Source organism: Acomys minous (assembly GCF_964271855.1).
Source record: "Acomys minous genome assembly, chromosome: 6".
In the NCBI taxonomy this organism is placed as follows: domain Eukaryota; kingdom Metazoa; phylum Chordata; class Mammalia; order Rodentia; family Muridae; genus Acomys; species Acomys minous.
Genome location: NC_140487.1, coordinates 103,131,046 through 103,149,526, shown reverse-complemented (window position 1 = coordinate 103,149,526; position 18,481 = coordinate 103,131,046). Strand labels below are relative to the sequence as shown.

The 18,481-nt window shown below is 49.5% G+C and overlaps 1 protein-coding gene and 1 long non-coding RNA gene across 2 annotated transcripts in view; both read left to right on the top strand.

The window, feature by feature from the left end:
- The first annotated feature begins 1,253 nt into the window (after positions 1–1,253).
- GJA4 (gap junction protein alpha 4) lies at positions 1,254–3,935 on the top strand. Its single transcript, XM_084786844.1, has 2 exons — positions 1,254–1,488; positions 2,413–3,935. Exon 2 carries the CDS (start codon positions 2,430–2,432, stop codon positions 3,429–3,431), a length of 1,002 nt encoding a protein of 333 aa, XP_084642970.1. The 5' UTR covers positions 1,254–1,488; positions 2,413–2,429; the 3' UTR covers positions 3,432–3,935.
- A 441-nt stretch (positions 3,936–4,376) lies between these two features.
- The window catches only part of LOC311600325, a 25,778-nt gene continuing 11,673 nt past the window's right edge, over positions 4,377–18,481 (top strand). The window contains exons 1-2 of the long non-coding RNA XR_014780212.1: positions 4,377–5,544; positions 8,869–9,029. This is a non-coding gene — a long non-coding RNA (uncharacterized lncRNA). The remainder of the gene's footprint in view (positions 5,545–8,868; positions 9,030–18,481) is intronic.

Sequence of the window (18,481 nt, the reverse complement as noted above, 5' to 3'; positions counted from 1 at the left end):
GTGTGTGGGTTGTTTGGGTTGTTTGTTTGTTTGTTTGTTTGTTTAGACAGGTCCCCACTATGTATCCCAGGTTGGCCTGGAACTCTTGGTCTGCCTATCTAGCCTCCCAAATTCAGGGCTTACATCACAACGTCTTTAGGTGCTCACCTGAACAACAGCGCACTAAGTGCTTTGGCTGAATTACCCATCAGCCCTCCAAGGCAGGTATATTTCTAACCTTATTCTGTAGCGGAGGGATGGAAACGTGCCTACGGACAGAGGCGGCAATACAATCTGACTCTTTGTTGTTGTTGTTGTTGTTGTTGTTGTTGTTAAGATTATTTACTTATTAAGTATACAGTGTTTTGCTTGCATGTACACCTGCACACCAGAAGAGGGCACCAGATCTCATTATAGATGCTTGTGAGCCACCATGTAGTTGCTAGGAATTGAACTCAGGACCTTTGGAAGAACAGGCAGTGCTCTTACCCTCTGAGCCATCTCTCCAGCCCCCATAGTCTGACTCTTTACCCTGACAAGCCTCATGGCTGGGTCCAAGCCTATTCTGGATGGCACCAGACCTGGTAGCTCCTGGATGGATTGTTCTGCATTGCCTGGCTTATTCAGCCCCTAACCACACCCTGTGATGTCCCTGTTCTACCGCGGTAGACTTTTCACACTTTTACTCTTACCCGAGGACTTACCAGGCTTAATTTCTGCTCCTAGTAAGAGGTGGGTAGGAAACCAGGCCTGCCTGGTTTCTTGTGGGTTTCCCAGCTGCAGGCTGGCTCCTCCTTAATTCCAAGCTCTTTGTTCACAGTGAAGCCTGAAGGAACGTCAGAGCTCAGCCTATCTCCAAATCCCTTAGAAGATCTCTCCCTCTCCATTTTAGAGGCATCAGCTGGGATCCAGCTAACAGACACAAGCTTCCCTCCACCCCAGGTCTCAAAGGACCCTAGGGAATGTCTAGGTGACTTCAGATGGTATAAACCCGCCCAGGATTGGCGAAGTAGAAACCCCTAGATCCACCGCATTCTAGGAAGGGAGAAGTCTCACCCCTCTCCAATGTGGGGCCAACGTCTTAATACGCCTTGGAACACTGATGAGTCTCGCCTCTGACCCCACCCACTCCTCACAGCCTCTGAAACAGGTGCCAGATCTGCCCACTCTCACTTAAAAACCCTTTCAAATCCTGCTCTCTACAAAGGGCGGGGACTGCACCACGCGGGAGAGTACAGTCTGGGATACTGAAGGGTCGACACGGAGAAACGGGAGGGTTTCCACCTCCCGCAACCCAAGAAGCACAATGTGGGCGGGTCCTGGCAGTCTGTCCCTCCCAGTCCCCGCCTCCCTGCTCCCCAGAGCCCTCTGGCTGGCGTTTCCTGCCTTTAGCTCTCTACTGCACTCTATTTAAGGCGTCCTATGGGAGGCACGGTCCTGCAGGATTCCCGCAGGCACAGCTTTGGCCACGGTCGTCCCCTCTACCTGGGCCAGCCCGGCAAGCAGGCGGTGAGTTTCGGGAGCCGGGGAATACAGATCTCTCCACTGCTGGGGGCTGAGGCTAGCTTGCCCTGGGGCGTCAGACAGGACTTAACCCACCAGTGTCTCTCACCACGCTGGCCTTTTAAAAGCCAGGCTCTGTGCTCAGCGTCCTTCCCTCTTTTTTCATTGAACCCTTAAGGAGAGACTGAATCGCCAGAAGGTTACTTACTCAAATCCCCAGATAATGAGAAGAAAGCAAAATGTGAACGTAGGTCTGGTAGTACCTGCTTTACTTCTACAAAAAAGCACACACACACACACACACACACACACACACACACACACACACACACACACACACACACACCCCATAAAATGTTCTGGGAAAGTTGGGGCCTCCACCCACCAAAGGCCATTCCTTCCAAAGGTCTAGAATGGCCGCAACAGCTTTGGGAGGAAGTGAGTTGGAGGCACAGGACAGGACCAGGTGTGTTCACTAAAATCGCAGGTGGTCCTTTTTGTTGACAGGTGGACCAAATGCCTTGGTCTCCCAAGCCTCTTTCCCCATCTTCCCTCGCCCCCCACAGGCAAGTGCAGAGATTAAAATGAGGCCCTCTCATTTTAAGTAAGGCACGGAAGGTGAACACAGGGACACCCCCGCCCTCAATAGCCTGAGGGTGACATCTCTCTTGCTGTCTTGGGGTAGCCAGCCCAGAACAAAAAGGAGGAAGGGCATATACACAACTGTATGACCTTGGATAAGTTTCCATAGGAACCCAGACCTCTTTGGGCTGTGGTCTTCCTGGGGCACTGTCCTGTGACAGAAAGCACGATGTGTGATTAGATAGGAGCGCTAGCTGGCAGCCCTCCCATGGGCTTTCGTCTAAGAGGAGGTAAGAAAGGCATTGGCGCTGCCCCGCTGATGGCTGCCTGACCCCTGTCTCCCTGCAGAGAGAGGCCCCAGAAACATGGGTGACTGGGGCTTCTTGGAGAAACTGCTAGACCAGGTCCAGGAGCACTCGACCGTGGTGGGCAAGATCTGGCTGACTGTGCTCTTCATCTTCCGAATCCTCATCCTGGGCCTCGCTGGCGAGTCGGTGTGGGGTGATGAGCAGTCGGATTTTGAGTGTAACACAGCCCAGCCAGGCTGCACCAACGTCTGCTACGACCAGGCTTTCCCCATCTCCCACATCCGATACTGGGTGCTACAGTTCCTCTTCGTCAGCACGCCCACCCTGATCTACCTGGGCCACGTCATTTACCTGTCTCGGCGCGAAGAGCGGCTGCGGCAGAAAGAGGGAGAGCTTCGGGCACTGCCGTCCAAGGACCTACACGTAGAGCGAGCACTGGCTGCCATAGAACATCAGATGGCCAAGATCTCGGTGGCAGAGGACGGGCGTCTTCGGATTCGCGGGGCGCTCATGGGTACCTATGTGGTCAGTGTACTGTGCAAGAGCTTGCTGGAGGCAGGCTTCCTCTATGGCCAGTGGCGCCTCTACGGCTGGACTATGGAGCCCGTGTTTGTGTGCCAGCGTGACCCCTGCCCCCACCTCGTGAACTGTTACGTCTCTCGACCCACGGAAAAGACTATCTTCATCGTCTTCATGCTGGTAGTAGGAGTCATTTCCTTGGTGCTCAACCTGCTAGAGCTGGTGCACCTGCTGTGCCGATGCGCCAGCCGGGAGATGAAGGCACGCAAGGACCGCACCTCCCCCCCAGCCCAGGGCAGTGCCTCAGACCCTTACCCCGAACAGGTTTTCTTCTACCTCCCCATGGGCGAGGGACCTTCGTCCCCACCATGTCCCACCTACAACGGGCTCTCGTCCACTGAGCAAAACTGGGCCAACTTGACCACAGAGGAGAGACTGACCTCTTCCAGACCTCCCCCCTTCGTAAATCCAGCCCCCGAGGGTGGCCGAAAACCCCCTAGCCGCCCCAACAGCTCTGCGTCCAAGAAGCAGTATGTATAGGGATCTGAGGCTTATGTCGTTCAACAGAGCAGCCCTGAGGATGCCTCCCAGGGGGCCCTCTCCTCCAAAGCACTTTGGGAGACGGCTGGGGCAGGAGGTAAGCACTCGTGGGACCTGATTTCAGGTGGTTCTGGGATAGCTGGAGCCTTTATGATGACCAAAGGACACTGTGGCGGCTTAGCAAAATATGATTCGAACCGGACTCGGTCACAGCAGGTGGGGGTGCTGTTGGGGCCTCTGATCCTTTTCACCTGATCCAGAGGGACCCAGAGCCAACTTGCCTTTTGGGCCTCCCCTATCAGAGGAATCACGGAACCCTGGGTTTTCATCACACCCTTTCCTCCTGGGAAAACGCGGATGCAGGCTGCTGGCTCAGCTTCATCAACTGGACAGACACAGCCTGTGCTGGAACTGGCCCTTTCCAGGGGAACTGGTTGGTGTCCTGTTTCTGTCGCTTCTAGTTCCACTGTTTATGCTTCTAAAATAAACGGGACTCCATCATAAGTCAGGTGTGCACTGATGTTGTCTGGGTACCTGGGGCCGAGGGCAGCGGGGGAGAGGCAGTTATTTTACCCAGACTTGTTTGTTTGTTTGTTGAGACATGGTTTCTCTGTGTAACCTTGGCTGTCCTAGACTCACTTTGTAGACCAGGCTGGCCTCGAACTCACAGCGATCCACCTGCCTCTGCCTCTCCGTTTTAGTCTTTTATCATGTCTTTCATCTCTGCAGCCCGGCTCCAGTTAGCACCCTAAACCCTCAGACTCAGTCCTTCCCCTCCCCACTGCGTCCTCCCCACTCTGCCGGTTGAACCCCCCTCCTCCCTTCCCCCTCCCCCCCCCCCCCCCCGCAAGGTACTGGCTTCTTTTCACTTCCCTCTCACATCCTGCCCAGTGTCCTGTTAGCCAGCTGCCCATTAGTTAGTGGCCAAGACAATCAGTGTCTCTTCCCAGCCTGTCCCATGCCCACCTTGTGCCCCAGCCTACTGTCCCCTCCACTGTGCCTCCTGACTATAAACATTTCACTCCTGGGCATGCCTGTCACCAAGGCCATCATATTATAACTCAAATTTGTCCCACATGGCCATCCAACCACATCATGGGTGCCCGAGGACTTCTAAAGTGGGGGGGGGGGGAGCTAAGGGTAAGTTTTATGTGTTTCCTAAACTGTTTCTAGTCAGCCTATGAGAAGGAGCAACCCACGGGCCTACATCTTAGCTCCCGTCTATGTGTCCAGAACTCAGATGGGGGAGAATAGGCAATGCAGAACAGACGGTCCCCTTCCTACTCTGCAGCTCCCATGAGCCTCCAGGTGCCTATGGACCTGGAAAGGTCAGAGCATTGCTACATGAGAGGTAATAGGAGCTCTCATACCTGGTTCCTAAGTTTAAATATTGCTCCCACCTGTGCCTGCAGCCTTGCGGCCCAAAGCCGATCAAGTCCGAGTCCACAGTTTTTTCTCATCTCTAAAAACAACATAGCCAGGGTGAGGATGGGACTCAGCTGACAGAGCTCCCGCCTACCATGAGCAATTGGACCCCCACATCTCATAACCCTGGCACGGTGACGGAGACCTACCATCTCACTCAGCACTTGTGAGGTAAAGGCAGGGTCGAGTCATCTTTGGCTCTATAGTGAGCTTGAGGCCAGCCTCACCTTCCTCACGAAGGATATGAAATACAATAAATGAAAGCATATGGCTGCCTGGCTCATCAGAGCCAAGCAATGAAATCCATCTCACATTCTCCAGTAAGACCTGGAACATAGCAGCTGTCCTCCTCCAGAAAGCCTTCCCTGATTTCACCAGCAAACGGCCACTACCTCTCAGGGTCTGGACCGCTGCTCAGAACCCATCTACGCCAGTGAGTCCTTAAATGTTGCCATGGAGACACTTGTACTCCCCCAGAGGCCCAGATGGACTCAAGCTAGATACAAAGAAGCAGGGTCTCTCTTAGAGGGCCCCCAACCTAGATGGCAGAGTCCCTTCTCAGCTGAGAAGTCAAAGGCTCTACATACGGGCTTTCAGAGCCATCTCTGTCTGAGGCCCTTGGAAGCCTGACTTCCAAATCGTCTCCCTGGCCTTGCTTGCGAAGGTTGTGCCAGAGGTTTAAATGAAGGTGAGCATCCTGGCTTTGAGTCGCTTTCTCTGAACTTGATGTGGGGGTTTGGGTGAAGCTGGGCCTTGGGACCTGAACGGGTAGCTACACCAACACCAGGGCAAAGGAGCTGAGAGTGAGGAGAGTGAGAGTGAGGGTGATGGTGCGGTGATGGGACCTTGGTTTGGGGAGGGGCCGTGCGCAGGAAGACGTCTGCAGTGAAGATCTTGGAGGGCTCCACCTGCCTTCAATTGTCAAAGTAGTAACCATGGCAACCAAATACTGATGAAAGGGTGGCTGAGAATACAAACATATCCTCTGAGCTGGACCCTAGAGAGCCAAGCTCAAGGTTCCTGAGAGGGTGGGGGAGAATCCCCTCACGTGTTTCTCCTGGTTCCTAGTAGGGTTTTGTTTTGGTTTGGTTTTTGTTTTTAGCATCTTTCTACTCTTTTAGGATTCTAGAAGCATACCCCTCACCTCCTTAGGGTGTTCTCTCTCGCTGCTCTCCTTCTCTTTCTTTCCCCCCCCCCCACCTTTCCACCCCCTCCCCATCATGTGTGGGCATGAGCATGCTCATATTGGATTCAATCCAAACACATCATTTAAATTTGATTATTTCTGGGAAAGACCCTGTTCCCAAATAAGTTTACATTTTGGAACCTGGGGGTCAGGACATAAGCATGTCTTTGAAAGAGTACATAATTTGACTCTCGCTGATCCCCTGCTGATCCCCCTCGGCTCCAAACAAGGGCCCATAAGGCGGGGAGAATTTACTAGCATGTACAAAACTCAGTGGTCTTGATTGAGGGTGAGGCTGGATAGTAACTTTACAATAGACCCTTCACTCCCTCCTACTCCCTACCCAACCCTCCTCAGAACCCCCCCAAGACCCACGTAAGCTCTCCGTCCCAGGAAGAGCACCATCTAGGGTTAGGAGACTGCCTCCCCCTCTCACACTCGCTTGACTGTGGCTCTGTGCATTCTCTCAGCCTCAGTTTCTCCCCTGTGAAGTGACTGGGTTGGGTGAGAAACAGGATAATCAGACGTGATGAACATTGCCCGGAGGAATGCGTCACGGCGCCTGGCCTGGAGCTCATGAGTGACCTGTTAGTATTTTTGGTGAATCAGAATAGACTCAAGGTTATTTTATTCAAAGGGAATTCCAGTCCCTTCGATTCAGCACTGCCTTCCTGGGTAGGCAAGAGAAGTTATACAGAGTACATGTTAACAAAGCAGGAGCTGTGTCAAGCCGGGTGATAACCAAAACTTCCTCCTGATCTAACTGTGCTGCCTGACTGGCCGCTAGGTTGCTGAGCTCATGGCTCTTTTTCTTGCTTTTCGTTGATTTTTGTTGTTAGTTTTGCTTTGATTTTTTTTCTTGAGAATGGTTCACTCCCTAATCCAGGCTGACCCCATTAAAACTAAGTGTAAAGAAACACGTGTGTAAAAGTGCCACAATAAAACCCATTATTTTGTATGTTAACTTGGAAAAAGAAAAGATATGGCTGGACACGGTAGTACACTGCTTTTAGTCTGCACTCTCCTGACAGAGGCAAGCAGATCTCTGTGAGTTCTAGGCCAGCCTTGTCAACATAGTGAGTTCCAGGCCAGCCAGGTTCAGCCCCAGCACCCACATCAGGCAGCTCTCAACTGTGTCTGACTTCAATTCCAGGAGATCTGACATCTTCTCTGGCCTCCACAGGCACAGAGTACACACGTACACACACACACACACACACACACACACACACACACACACACACACGCTAAATAAACAAATAGATAAAACATATTTTAAAACCATCCCTTTCTGTATTCTTTCATGCTTGTGGCCAAATAAAATCAGAATAACACACTGTGGCCATGAGTCTGCATTTTGCCTTTTCCATTTTCCACCGAATCATAACCCCCTTCCCTCACGTCATCAAATGCCTTTGGAGAAACAGCTGAGGTCATGGGCTGTGTCAGTAGCTCCTAACCAGAACTCCAGTATTGGACTTCTGCTGCTCCCAACTCATGCTATTCTACGGCAAATGACACTGTGAGATAAACGCCGCACGGACGTGTTTTCCCAATTCCTATTTCTTTGAAAGAAAGATATTCCAAGAAGTGAAGAAGTGAAAAAAAAGGGGGGGGGGAGGGTCAAAAGCTAGAAAACTGTAAACTGAAAGAAAGTTAGGGGCTTTCTCTCCGGTAATGAAAGTAAGTCATTGTAGATGATCCAGAAATATGGGCACGCCCTCATTACAAGAAGCCACAACAGCGACCTCCACAGCAGTGACCTCCACAGCAGTGCATGGAGATGGTGCTGCCCCTCAGAGGAGAGGGAGCTGAGGGAGCCAGACTCAGGGGTCCCCTCCTCTATGGAGCAGGAATGCCTACCCCTCCCTCACCCTAAGGAAAGCTGGACATTCATTCTCTAAGGAGAAGAAAAACCAGGAGAAACACAACGCCCAAACAATATGCCCGTGGGGACATGAGGTGACAGTGTGCCAAATGGGGAAATGCCACTACTCTCTTGATCACAGAGCCCAGAGGCTAAAAGTAGACAAGCTGACCTAGCTGGGAGGGCGTGGAAGGCTCCTGAGGGGCTATTTTTTAATAATTTTATGCCTTAGCAATTCATCTGACATCTATCTTAGTATGAAATAGTGGGTGAAATGCTACTTTTGTCTCTAAATAACTCAGAGTCCCAGAACTACTTACTGGGTAACCTTCCCACACTGACATGTGATGTCAGCAGTGTGTGTGTGTGTGTGCCCACATGCACATGTATGAGTGGGGAGGGCAGTCACACCAGAACATGCATGTGTTTGTCAAAGGACAACTTCATGAGAGTTGGCTCTCTCCTTCCACCATGTGGACTCATCAGACTTGGTGGCAAGCCCCTTTCCCCTATGCCCCATCTGGCCAGCCATCGGTCTATATTGTATACATAAACAATCACTCTGCCTCACTGGCCTGTCACTGTATTCTCCACTCTTGGTCCCTTCAGTGTGAGGTGTTGGGGCATCTAATAAACAGCAGGCTTCAGCTGAGTCATTTAAATCTCCAGGACAAATAAAATGCCAATTGGATCCGGGCTCTAAGGCGGCCTTATCTCATCACACCATATATCCTTGTTTAGTTCAGATTCAACTAAAAGCCCCAAATAGAGCTGTTCCCCGACTTCTGGTGTGCCCTGTGGGGAGCCTCTGTAACCAGGGCCTCAGCTAGTTCCCAGCTGAAATCCCTGAGGTTCCCACAAGTACCCCGTCATACAGTGTGGATCGGGTAAAATCTGAAATATGGGCAATAAAAGTGGCAACACCTACAGCAATTAAGCATTATCACCTTCATTCACAGATGCTACTGGCAAACGCTGTCCTCTTGGATGCGGAGCCCGTCATCCAGAAAGTGAGCTAAGCCTACCTTAGCTAAGTCAGATGGACTCTGCATCTGACGGGTCCAAGGAGCTTCATCAGTTGTGTGTCATCTCTGGAGGAGCTGGTTCTGAGCTCTGCAAGGTAGAGTCTCTTCTCAGAGGAAGGGGAAAGTAGGTGTGTGTGTGTGTGTGTGTGTGTGTGTGTGTGTGTGTGTGTGTGTGTTGTGTAAGACAGGGTCTCAGTCAAGCTGTGGTGATGCACGCCTTTTATCCCAGCACTTGGGAGGAAAGAATTCATATAAACAGCTATAATGATCTGGAAAAGGGCAGGAGACAGGAAAATATATAACTTAGGAGTAATAGCGTAAAAACTAACAAGGGGCTGGGAGTCTGCTCATCCATAGATTGCCTTCCTGGCACGCATGAAGCCCGAGGCTCCATCCGCAGGACTGCATAAACCAGGCACAGTGGTACAGGCCTGTCATCCCAGCACTCAGGGCAGAAGCAGGAGGGTCAGCAGTTCAAGATCATCCTCAGCTACATGAGACCCTATCTCAAAAAATGAAAATCAAATGTCACATGCCCTCCCCACCCCCCCAAAAAAAGACCCTCAAAGTGGATCACATGCCTAAATTAAAATTCAAGAGACATTAATTTTGTTGTGATCTTGGATTAGGCACAGATTTCATTTTATATTAACACAAGTCTTCTGGGGAAAAAAAAATTGTGAAATATACCTCCATTAAATTTAAAGTGATTTATTGGGGCCTGGAGGTACAGGACTGTCACACCAGCTGCTCTAAAGGCTGAGGGAGGAGGATAGTAACTTCAAGAGCAGCTTGGGCAACTTAGACACACGTTATCTCAGAGTAAAAAAGTTAAAAGAGGCTTGGCAGTGGTGGCACATGCTCTTAATCCCAGCACGCAGGAAGCAGAGGCAGGTGGATCTCTGGGCTCAAGGCCAATGTGATCTACAGATCAAGTTCCAAGATAGCCAGGGCTACACAGAGAAACCCTGACTCAAAAAAAAAAAATTGAGCCAGGCATTGTGGCACAGGCCTTTAATCCTAGCACTTGAGAGATAGAAGCAGGCGGATCTCTGTGAGTTTGAGCCCAGCCTGGTCTACAAAGTGAGTCCAGGACAGCCAGAGCAACACAGAAAAACCCTGTCTTGAAAAACCAAAAAAGAAAAAAAGAAAGAAAGAAAGGCCTTTAATCCCAGCGCTTGGGAGGCAGAGGCAGGTGGACTGATGTGAGTTCAAGGCTAGCCTGGTCTACAGAGCAAGTCTAGGATAGCCAGGGATACAGGAGAAACCCTGTCTCAAAAAACAAAAAACAAAACAAAAGTAAATAAATAAAATAAAAAATAAACACAAACAAACAAACAAAAAACAGGGTCTCCAACTCACCAAGGCTGACCTTCAATTTTTGATCCTCCTGCCTGTGCCTCCTGAGTGCCAGGATTACGTGTGGACCACATTGCCTAGTTTAAGTGGGGTTGAGAATGGGACCCAGAGTCTTCACAGATGCTAGGCAAGCACTACACCAGTTGATCTACGTGCCCAGCCCTGGCTTTCTCTTTTGAGACAGAATCTCAAAATGTAGTTCAGTTCGGCCTTGAACTCTCAAGCCTTCTGCCTTAGCCTTGTAAATGCCAGAACTGTAGGAACTCAGCATCACACTGAGGTAGGTCCGCCTGGAGGGGGAGATACCTATGTCAAAAAGACTATAGGGGTTGGCAGCGTGGTGACCCAGCATGTGCAAGGCTCTGAGTTTGGTCCCCAGAATCACGGACATATAAATGAAATAACAACAGTAAAACCCTGGTGGTGTCTCATGCCTTTAATCCCTGCACTCAAGAGGCAGAGGCAGGCAGATCTCTGTGAGTTCAAGGCCAGCCTGCTCTACAGATGGAGTTCCAGGACAATCAAAGCTACACAAAGAAACCTTGTCTCAAAAATCAAAAACCAAAACAAACCAAAAGTAAAACGTGTTGTCCTTTGATCACGTCACAGAATGGAAAGCAGAAAGGCCAGCACTGGTAGGGCTGGGGGTGTAGAGGCCTGGGTAACTGGCCTGTGTGCTGAGCTGAGGGTGTAGGGCCTGGGTAACTGGCCTGTGTGCTGAGCTGAGGGTGTAGGGCCCTGGGTAACTGGCCTGTGTGCTGAGCTGAGGGTGTAGAGGCCTGGGTAACTGGCCTGTGTGCTGAGCTGAGGGTATAGGGGCCTGGGTAACTCGCCTGTGTGCTGAGCTGAGGGTGTAGGGCCCTGGGTAACTCGCCTGTGTGCTGAGCTGAGGGTGTAGGGGCCTGGGTAACTGGCCTGTGTGCTGAACTTCAGGAACCTCAATCAGTTCAGCTTGGCCATGACCCAAGGAATCTCTAAAACCAGAAACAGGAACTCTCCAGAGGCCAGGGGATGACTCTCAGGAGGGGGAGCGAGGACCATAGACAGGAAGCCAAGCCCATGAAGCAAAGCTCATAAAGCAGCCTCAGTGGGGCTGCCCAGGGACCACACCAAGATTATGGGTGCAAAAGCCAGGCTCTAACCACTGAAAGAGCCGCTTCGGCCCATGGCGGCTGATCTCTGCCAAAGGCAGAGCATTGACCCAATAAGACTAATAAAGCTCAGAGAAGCTGACAGCAGAGTTTCTCAGAGCCAGGCCTGCCTAGAGTAGAAAGGACAAGCTCTCCAGACTGCGAACTCTACCAACACAGTTGTGGCCTCAGAAGAACTCTGGGCATCATTTTGCAGTGTTGTTAAGAACACTCAGATTTCAGTATGTATTGGGGGGGGGGGTATTTGCATGTTTGTGGAGATGGAGTCTCATATAGCCCGGGCTGACTTGAAACTTGCTGTGTAGCCAAGGATGGCCTTGAATGTCTGGTCCTTCTGCCTCTATCGTTCAAGCACTAAGATGATAGGTCTATGACACCATGCTTGGTTTAGCAAAAAGGCATTCAGGAGCTGGAGAGATGGCTCAGTGGTTAAGAGAGGACCCAAGTTTGGTTCCCAGCATGTGCATTGGGCAGCTCACAATTTAACCTTCAGCTCCAGAAGATATGAGCCCTCTTCTGGCCTCTTTGGGCACTGCACTCATATGCGTGTACACACCACACACACACACACACACACACACACACACACACACACAATTTTAAAATGAAATAAAATCTTTAATTTAAAAAAAAAAAAAGAATTCCACGGGCTTAGAGATATCCCTTAGTGATACAGAGTTCTTGCTCTGCAAGTGCAAGGCCTAACACACACACCCCTTAGCCTTTTTGCAACCCTACTGATTCTTTACTATTTACTATGCCACAAGCCTCAAAAAATGCAAGTTGCTCGGGTTTCTCGGCAGCTGAAAGTCTTTGAAAGGAGCCTGTGAACAAGACTTTGATGTCCTAGGTGTCTAGGCCTTGTTTTCTAGTCCAGGAATTCCCTGAAGACCCCTAAGGAGCCCACCGTGCATCTCAAAATACCTAGAATCAATCCCTATGGGGCAACATCTTCTGACCCAAGAACGCGAGTTCATTAAAGTTAGTAGAATTTAAGTGAATTGGGCTTAGATTGTGACAGAGCCCAGGGGAAAGCCTTGCAAAAGAATGAAGTCTGCAGACTATAGAGAAAGAGAGGACGGATGAGCCCTACTCTATCCCGGGCCCGTTTAGACCACAGCTTCAAGGCACTGCAGGAGACACAGGCCAGGGACACAGGAAATGGGTCAGGGAAAGAAGGAGCAGCAATCAGGGAGCCCCATCCCACACAAGAGAATTACCATCCCAGGGGTGGCAGTTGTCAGTGAGACATCTAAGCCCCTTCCTGTCGGGGAGGTGGTCCTGAAAGAAGTTGGAGACAGGGTAGACCTCCTCCGATGGAAGCCAAAAATCATACCTTTTTCCTGGAACCTAGCAACTAAGTATGACTATGACTTCTGTTCAGCCAATCAGTACGTCCACACCTAGACTATCCAGGAAGTGCAAAGGCACAGAGCCAACAGAGGGGTCAGGAATATGATGGCGCACGGCCAGGAGCTACAGACTCCAGGAACACAGCAGGACAGAGCAGTGATAGCCATTTCTCCAGCCCCTCAAAATAATCTTTCAAAGGAGACAGAAACAGGGTTATTAGATTTATTGTTTTGGTTTTTTTTTTTTAAAGAAATGAAGACTGATACATATGGGGGTGCTGAAATAGAAAAAAGAGAGATCCAGAAAAGGAGGGGCACTGATATAACAGCTGGCGACGGGACCCCAAATCCTCCTGCTTTTATGTAAACCAGTGTAGAGCAGTCTGACCTTGAACTCAACAGACATAGTCAGCCCTGCCTCCCACGTGCCAGAATATGCCAAGGTATTGTTGCTTTTCTGTTGTTGTTGTTGCTTTTTGCCAAGGTCTCCTGTAGCCAAGACCTACCTGTCACTCTTTATAATGTGAGGATGGCCTGGACCTCCTGATCCTTCTGCCTCCACCTCCAGAGCACGAGGGTTACAAACACGTACACCACTCTCTGCTTGACTGTACAGTCACACTGTTTGTTCGGTTGTTGTTTTTGTTTTGAGACAGGGTCTCACTGTGTAGCCCTTGGATGTCTTAAAACTCCCTCAAGTGGACCAGGTTTTCATCAAACTCACCAAGATTCACCTGTCTCTGTTTAGAGCGTTGGGATTAAAAGCATGTACCACCACACCTGGCCGGTTACACGCCTGAATTCCAGTGCAGGAAGGGCTTGAGGCCAAAGACACCGGGAGAAAGTGACCAAGAGCCACTCCTAGACTAAGCTGTAACAAAACCTCTAGAGCAGTGGTTCTCAGCCTCCCTGATGCTGCCACCCTTTAATACAGCTCCTCACGCTGTGGTGACCCCAGCAATAAAACTGTTTTGTCGCCACTTCATAACTGTAACTTTGCTACCCTTATGAACCCTGACATAAATGTCTGAAATGCAGCGTATCTGATATGCGACCCCTGTGGGGGGGTCGAGACCCACGGGTTGAGAATCACGGCCCCAGATGAGCCTGTAGCACTCATTCGCCTGGAGCCCAGGACTGAGGGTGCCGATGCGGTGACACCATGACTTTGAGGCTATATATTAACACATTGTCTCAAGAAGAAAAGAAAACAAAAAAGAAAGAAAGGAAAGAAAAGAAAGGAAGGAAAGAAAGAAAGAAAAGAAGAAGGAGGAGCCACCTCAGGTGCCTCAGTTTGTCCTTTTGTGCCTCGGCAATCTTGCAAAGACTCCTCCAGAAGTGAGCTGCTGAGCCGACTGCAGACCGGCAGGGAGAAGGAGACATGCTCACACAGTGTTAAGCCGAGATGGCCGGAGCTCACTGCAGCTGTTCTAGCTAATTCCCAGACTTGGGGAACAGGTGGTTTCTCTTTTAGGCCACGGGTTGTTTGGAGGGGTGGGGTAGGGTGTTACACTGCTGTGGAAAAAGCCGTAGCTATGAACAAGCATGTTTAAAATGAGTAGGAAAATAACCAAAAAGAAGCAAAGGTAGGGCTGGAGGATATAGCTCAGTGGTAGAGCATCTGCTAGTAAGTGCAAGGTCCTGGGTTCAAGCCACCAAAAAAGGAAATTAAAAGGAAAGGAAGGAAGAAAGAGAGAGAGAGAGAGAGAGAGAGAGAGAGAGAGAGAGAGAGAGAGAAAGGACACTTGTAAGGAAAACAGTCATAGTTTTTAGGAGTTATTGGAATATAAAACTGACAAAGACCTGTGCTTTAACTCACAAATAACTAACTACTGTGAAAACTTCTCTCCAGACAATACACACACACACACACACACACACACACACACACACACACACATCCATGACCTGGCTCCACCATCTTGCTATTTCATCACATGGAAATAGTCCCCGTCTGCAGAGCATTAGAAGGCCCAAATGTAGACCAAGGGATCTGGTGTAGAATAGAAAGAGCTCAGAGTTAGGGTTGAAAATGCCTAGCCGGGGCTGCAGAGGTGGTTCAGCAGTTAGAGCTCTGGCTGCTCTTCCAGAGGTCCCAGGTCAAATACCCAGCACCTGCTTGGGAGCTCACAACTGGCTGTGACCCCAGTTCCAGGGGAGCCAATGACCTATCTTGATCTCTGCGGGCACCAGGCATACATGCACAGGCAGCACGACACTATACACATGACACTAAATAAATCTAAAAAAAAAAAAAAAAGCTAAATCATGAAATTTAAAAGAGAAAAGAGAAAGAAAATGTCTAGATCTTGCGGAACACACTAGTGCAGAAGATGGAGCTGCACACACATACAAATGCACGCACACACGTCCACAGCTCTGGAGACTCGGTGGTGGTTAGATGTGGATGGCCCCCATAGGCTCATATGTTCTGGTACTTGGTCCCTAGTTGGTGTAGCTGTTTGGGAAAGATTAGGAGGTGTGGAGGGGGTGTGTCACTGGGGGCTGGGCTATGCCAAGAGCCTATGCCATTCCCAGTTAGCTCGCTCTCTCTCTCTCCCTCTCTCTCTCTCTCTCTCTCTCTCTCTCTCTCTCTCTCTTTCATGGTTGTGGATTAGTATATAAGCTCTTAGCTACTGCTCCAGTGCCATGCCTGCCTGATGCCGTTCTGTCCAACACGATGATCATAGGTTAAGATATTGTCATAAGGCTCCCTGGAATCATGTAGCTAAATGATCATTACAGGTGGGAGATGAAACTTCATGACTAGATGTAGGCTGAACAAATCCTAGTGCCCTAGGGGGTCAGACATAGTTCATGTCCTCGCCTTCCAGCGTGGGAATTCTGATAATCCCTGGGGATTAGATGAACTCCCCCCCCACCCCCAGTGAGAGTGTCATGTGGCACTGAGCTGTTAGCCTCGAACCAAAGGATGCTCTGGAGTCGCCCAACAAAGCCAAAACCAGCTACTAAACTAGAGATGGAGCTCAGTCGATACAGTGCTTGCTGAGCAGGCAGAAGGCCTGAGGTTCAATCCCCAGCACAGTGTAGCTGAGCTTCCTGGGATGCTTATAACCCCAGCACTCAGGAGGTGAAGGCAGGAAGAGCAGAAGTTCAAGGTCATCCTCAGCCACATAGTCAGCCTGCTGGGTCTACAGCCTTTGGAGTGAGTCTAACAGCTCATGCTCCCAAGGAACCTTCCAACAGTTATCTTCACTCTGTCAAGAAGGATGGGGGGCGGTGGAGGAGGGGAGGGCGGCGGGGAGAGGAAAGAGGAAAGGGAGGGGAGAGGGAGGGGAGGGGAGGGGGAGGGGAGGGGAGGGGAGGAGGAAGGTTTAGAAGATGCTGCCCAAAGTAGAAAGTGGTTCTGGAATAGGAAGGAAGAGGATGCAGCCTCTGGGAGGGGATGGTGCTGAAAAGAAGGCCCGGATTCCTCAAAGATGGCAGTCACAGTCTGTGTGGAAAGGGCTGCAATATCATAGAAGCCATGGAAAAGTCAAAGTCTGGGATGAGCCTTAGTGACTGGAACTACACAATACAGCGATGATAAAGCCAAGCAAGGTGGTAGCTTGAGTCACATGACCAGAGTGGGCACATTACAGAAAGCCTTCGCCTTGGCTGTAAGTAGGATGGGCATGCCTCTGTCTTCAGACCCTCCAGTTAAGACAATTTTTGGATACACGTATCATGGTTGGAAGACGTTCTAGTTAGATCTCTTGGGCTGAGATGAACCCCATGACCCAAAGCAACTTGGCGAGGACAGGGCTTAGGTCACAATCTGTCATTGAGGGAGGTCAAGTGTGGAACTCAAGGCAGGAACCGTAGAGGAATGGACACTTACTAGTGACCCCAGGCCTCCCTGCCTAAGGATGATGCCACCCACCCACAATCACCAGCCAAGGGTCTTACACAGGCATGGCCACAGGCCAATCTGATCAAGACAATTATCCAGCTGAGATTCCATCTTCTCAGGTAACCACAGGTTGTGTTGAGTTGACAATAAAAACTAACTGGGGGTGGATCCTAGAAAGATGCCTCAAGGTTAAGAGCGCTTGCTGCTCTTTTGGGGAGGGCCAGGGTTCAGTTCCCAGCACCCACACTGGGCAGGTCACAACTGTCTGTAACCCCACTTTAGACTCTAATGCCGTCTTCTGGTCTCTGAAGGCACTGAACACATGTGGTACACACACAGACGAGCAAACACAGACACGAGCACACATTGACATAAATAAATACGTTTAAAAAAACTAATCAGGGCAAAGAGAGAAAGTAAAATCATATCAAAGACTTTTTTTTATGCCTCTAACACCCCACGTAACTCAGCTGGGTCGTTCACAATTCCAACATTTTTTAAAGAATACAATAAAAAAATCTAGAACCCTAAAATGTCAACTTATTATGACAAACACTTGATTAAAAAAAAAAGACTCAACATACATGCAAAGAAGCAGTGAAAAAGTAGCGGAATCCCTCAGTGATCAAGATGATGGAGTCATCAGATGAGTGGATTATAAAACATTGTTTCTTTCTCGGTGCTGAGGGACCGGCTTAGCAGTAGAGCACCTGCTGAGTGTGAACTGGACCCTGGGCTCCATGCCAGGGCCACACACACAAAAAAAAGTTGCTTTAGAAATATAAAAGTATCTTCTTGAGAATATATTTTTAAAAAAAAAAACATGCCTATGCTGCAGGAAAGAAATTACTGCAGATTATCGGTCAAGGACCAACAGGATGGTTCAGCCAGTGAAGCACTTGCCCTGAAAGCCAGAAGACTCGAGTCCGATCCAGAACCCACTTAAGAGATGGACAGAGAGAGCCAGCCCCCGCATGGTTGCCCTCTGGCCTCCACACACTCACTGTGATGCACGAACACACACTGACACGCACAATAATATTAACAGATAAAGTTTTGTTTAATGCTATTAGAGACTATTTTAAATAAATTACAAAAAGAAAAGCATTCAAAGCAATTGAGCAGAGCATGGGTGGGCTGTGGGAACCATTGAAGCGGGAGCACTGTCAGTGAGTGCATTGTGTGGTACCTGAATTATACCCTAGGCACAGTGAGAAAGCAACACAAAGACATTTTCTTCCTTCCTTCCTTCCCTTTTTAATTGGAGAATGAATGCAGGGTCTCACATGACAAGAACTCTACCACTGAGTGATATTCCCAGCCCTTCTGTATTGTTCGCAGTTCTTATTTTAGTCAGTTAGTTAGCTGGTTAGTTAGTTAGTTAGTTAGTTAGTTAGTTAGTTAGTTAGTTAGTTCATTAGTTCGTTAGTTCGTTAGTTAGAGACAGGGTCTCAGTGTGTACCCCTGTCTGTCCTGAAACTTACCATGTAAACCAAAGGGTGGCTTTGAACTCATAGAAATCTGCTTGCCTCTGCCTGTGTCTCTGTCTGCTGAGCACAGTGATTAAATATGTGTGCCACCATGCCTGGCTCTTTCTGTAATGTTTATTTTAAAACAGAGTCTCACAAGGTTGCCCAGGCTGGATTTGAATGCATTCTGTATCCCAGACAGATCATGAACTTTCCATCCTCCTGCCTCAGCCTTCCAACTATTACAGCTGTGTTTCCAGTCCTGCCATCTTAGGTCCAGGAAAGCAAGGAAGGTTGTTCTGTTTTGTTTGCAGTACTAGGCTTCCTGCATGCTAGGCAACACTCTATCACTGAGGTATAGCT

Coding starts and splice junctions, on each gene's coding strand:
- GJA4 (XM_084786844.1), top strand. CDS start 2,430: ATGGGTGACTGGGGCTTCTTGGAGAAACTGCTAGACCAGGTCCAGGAG.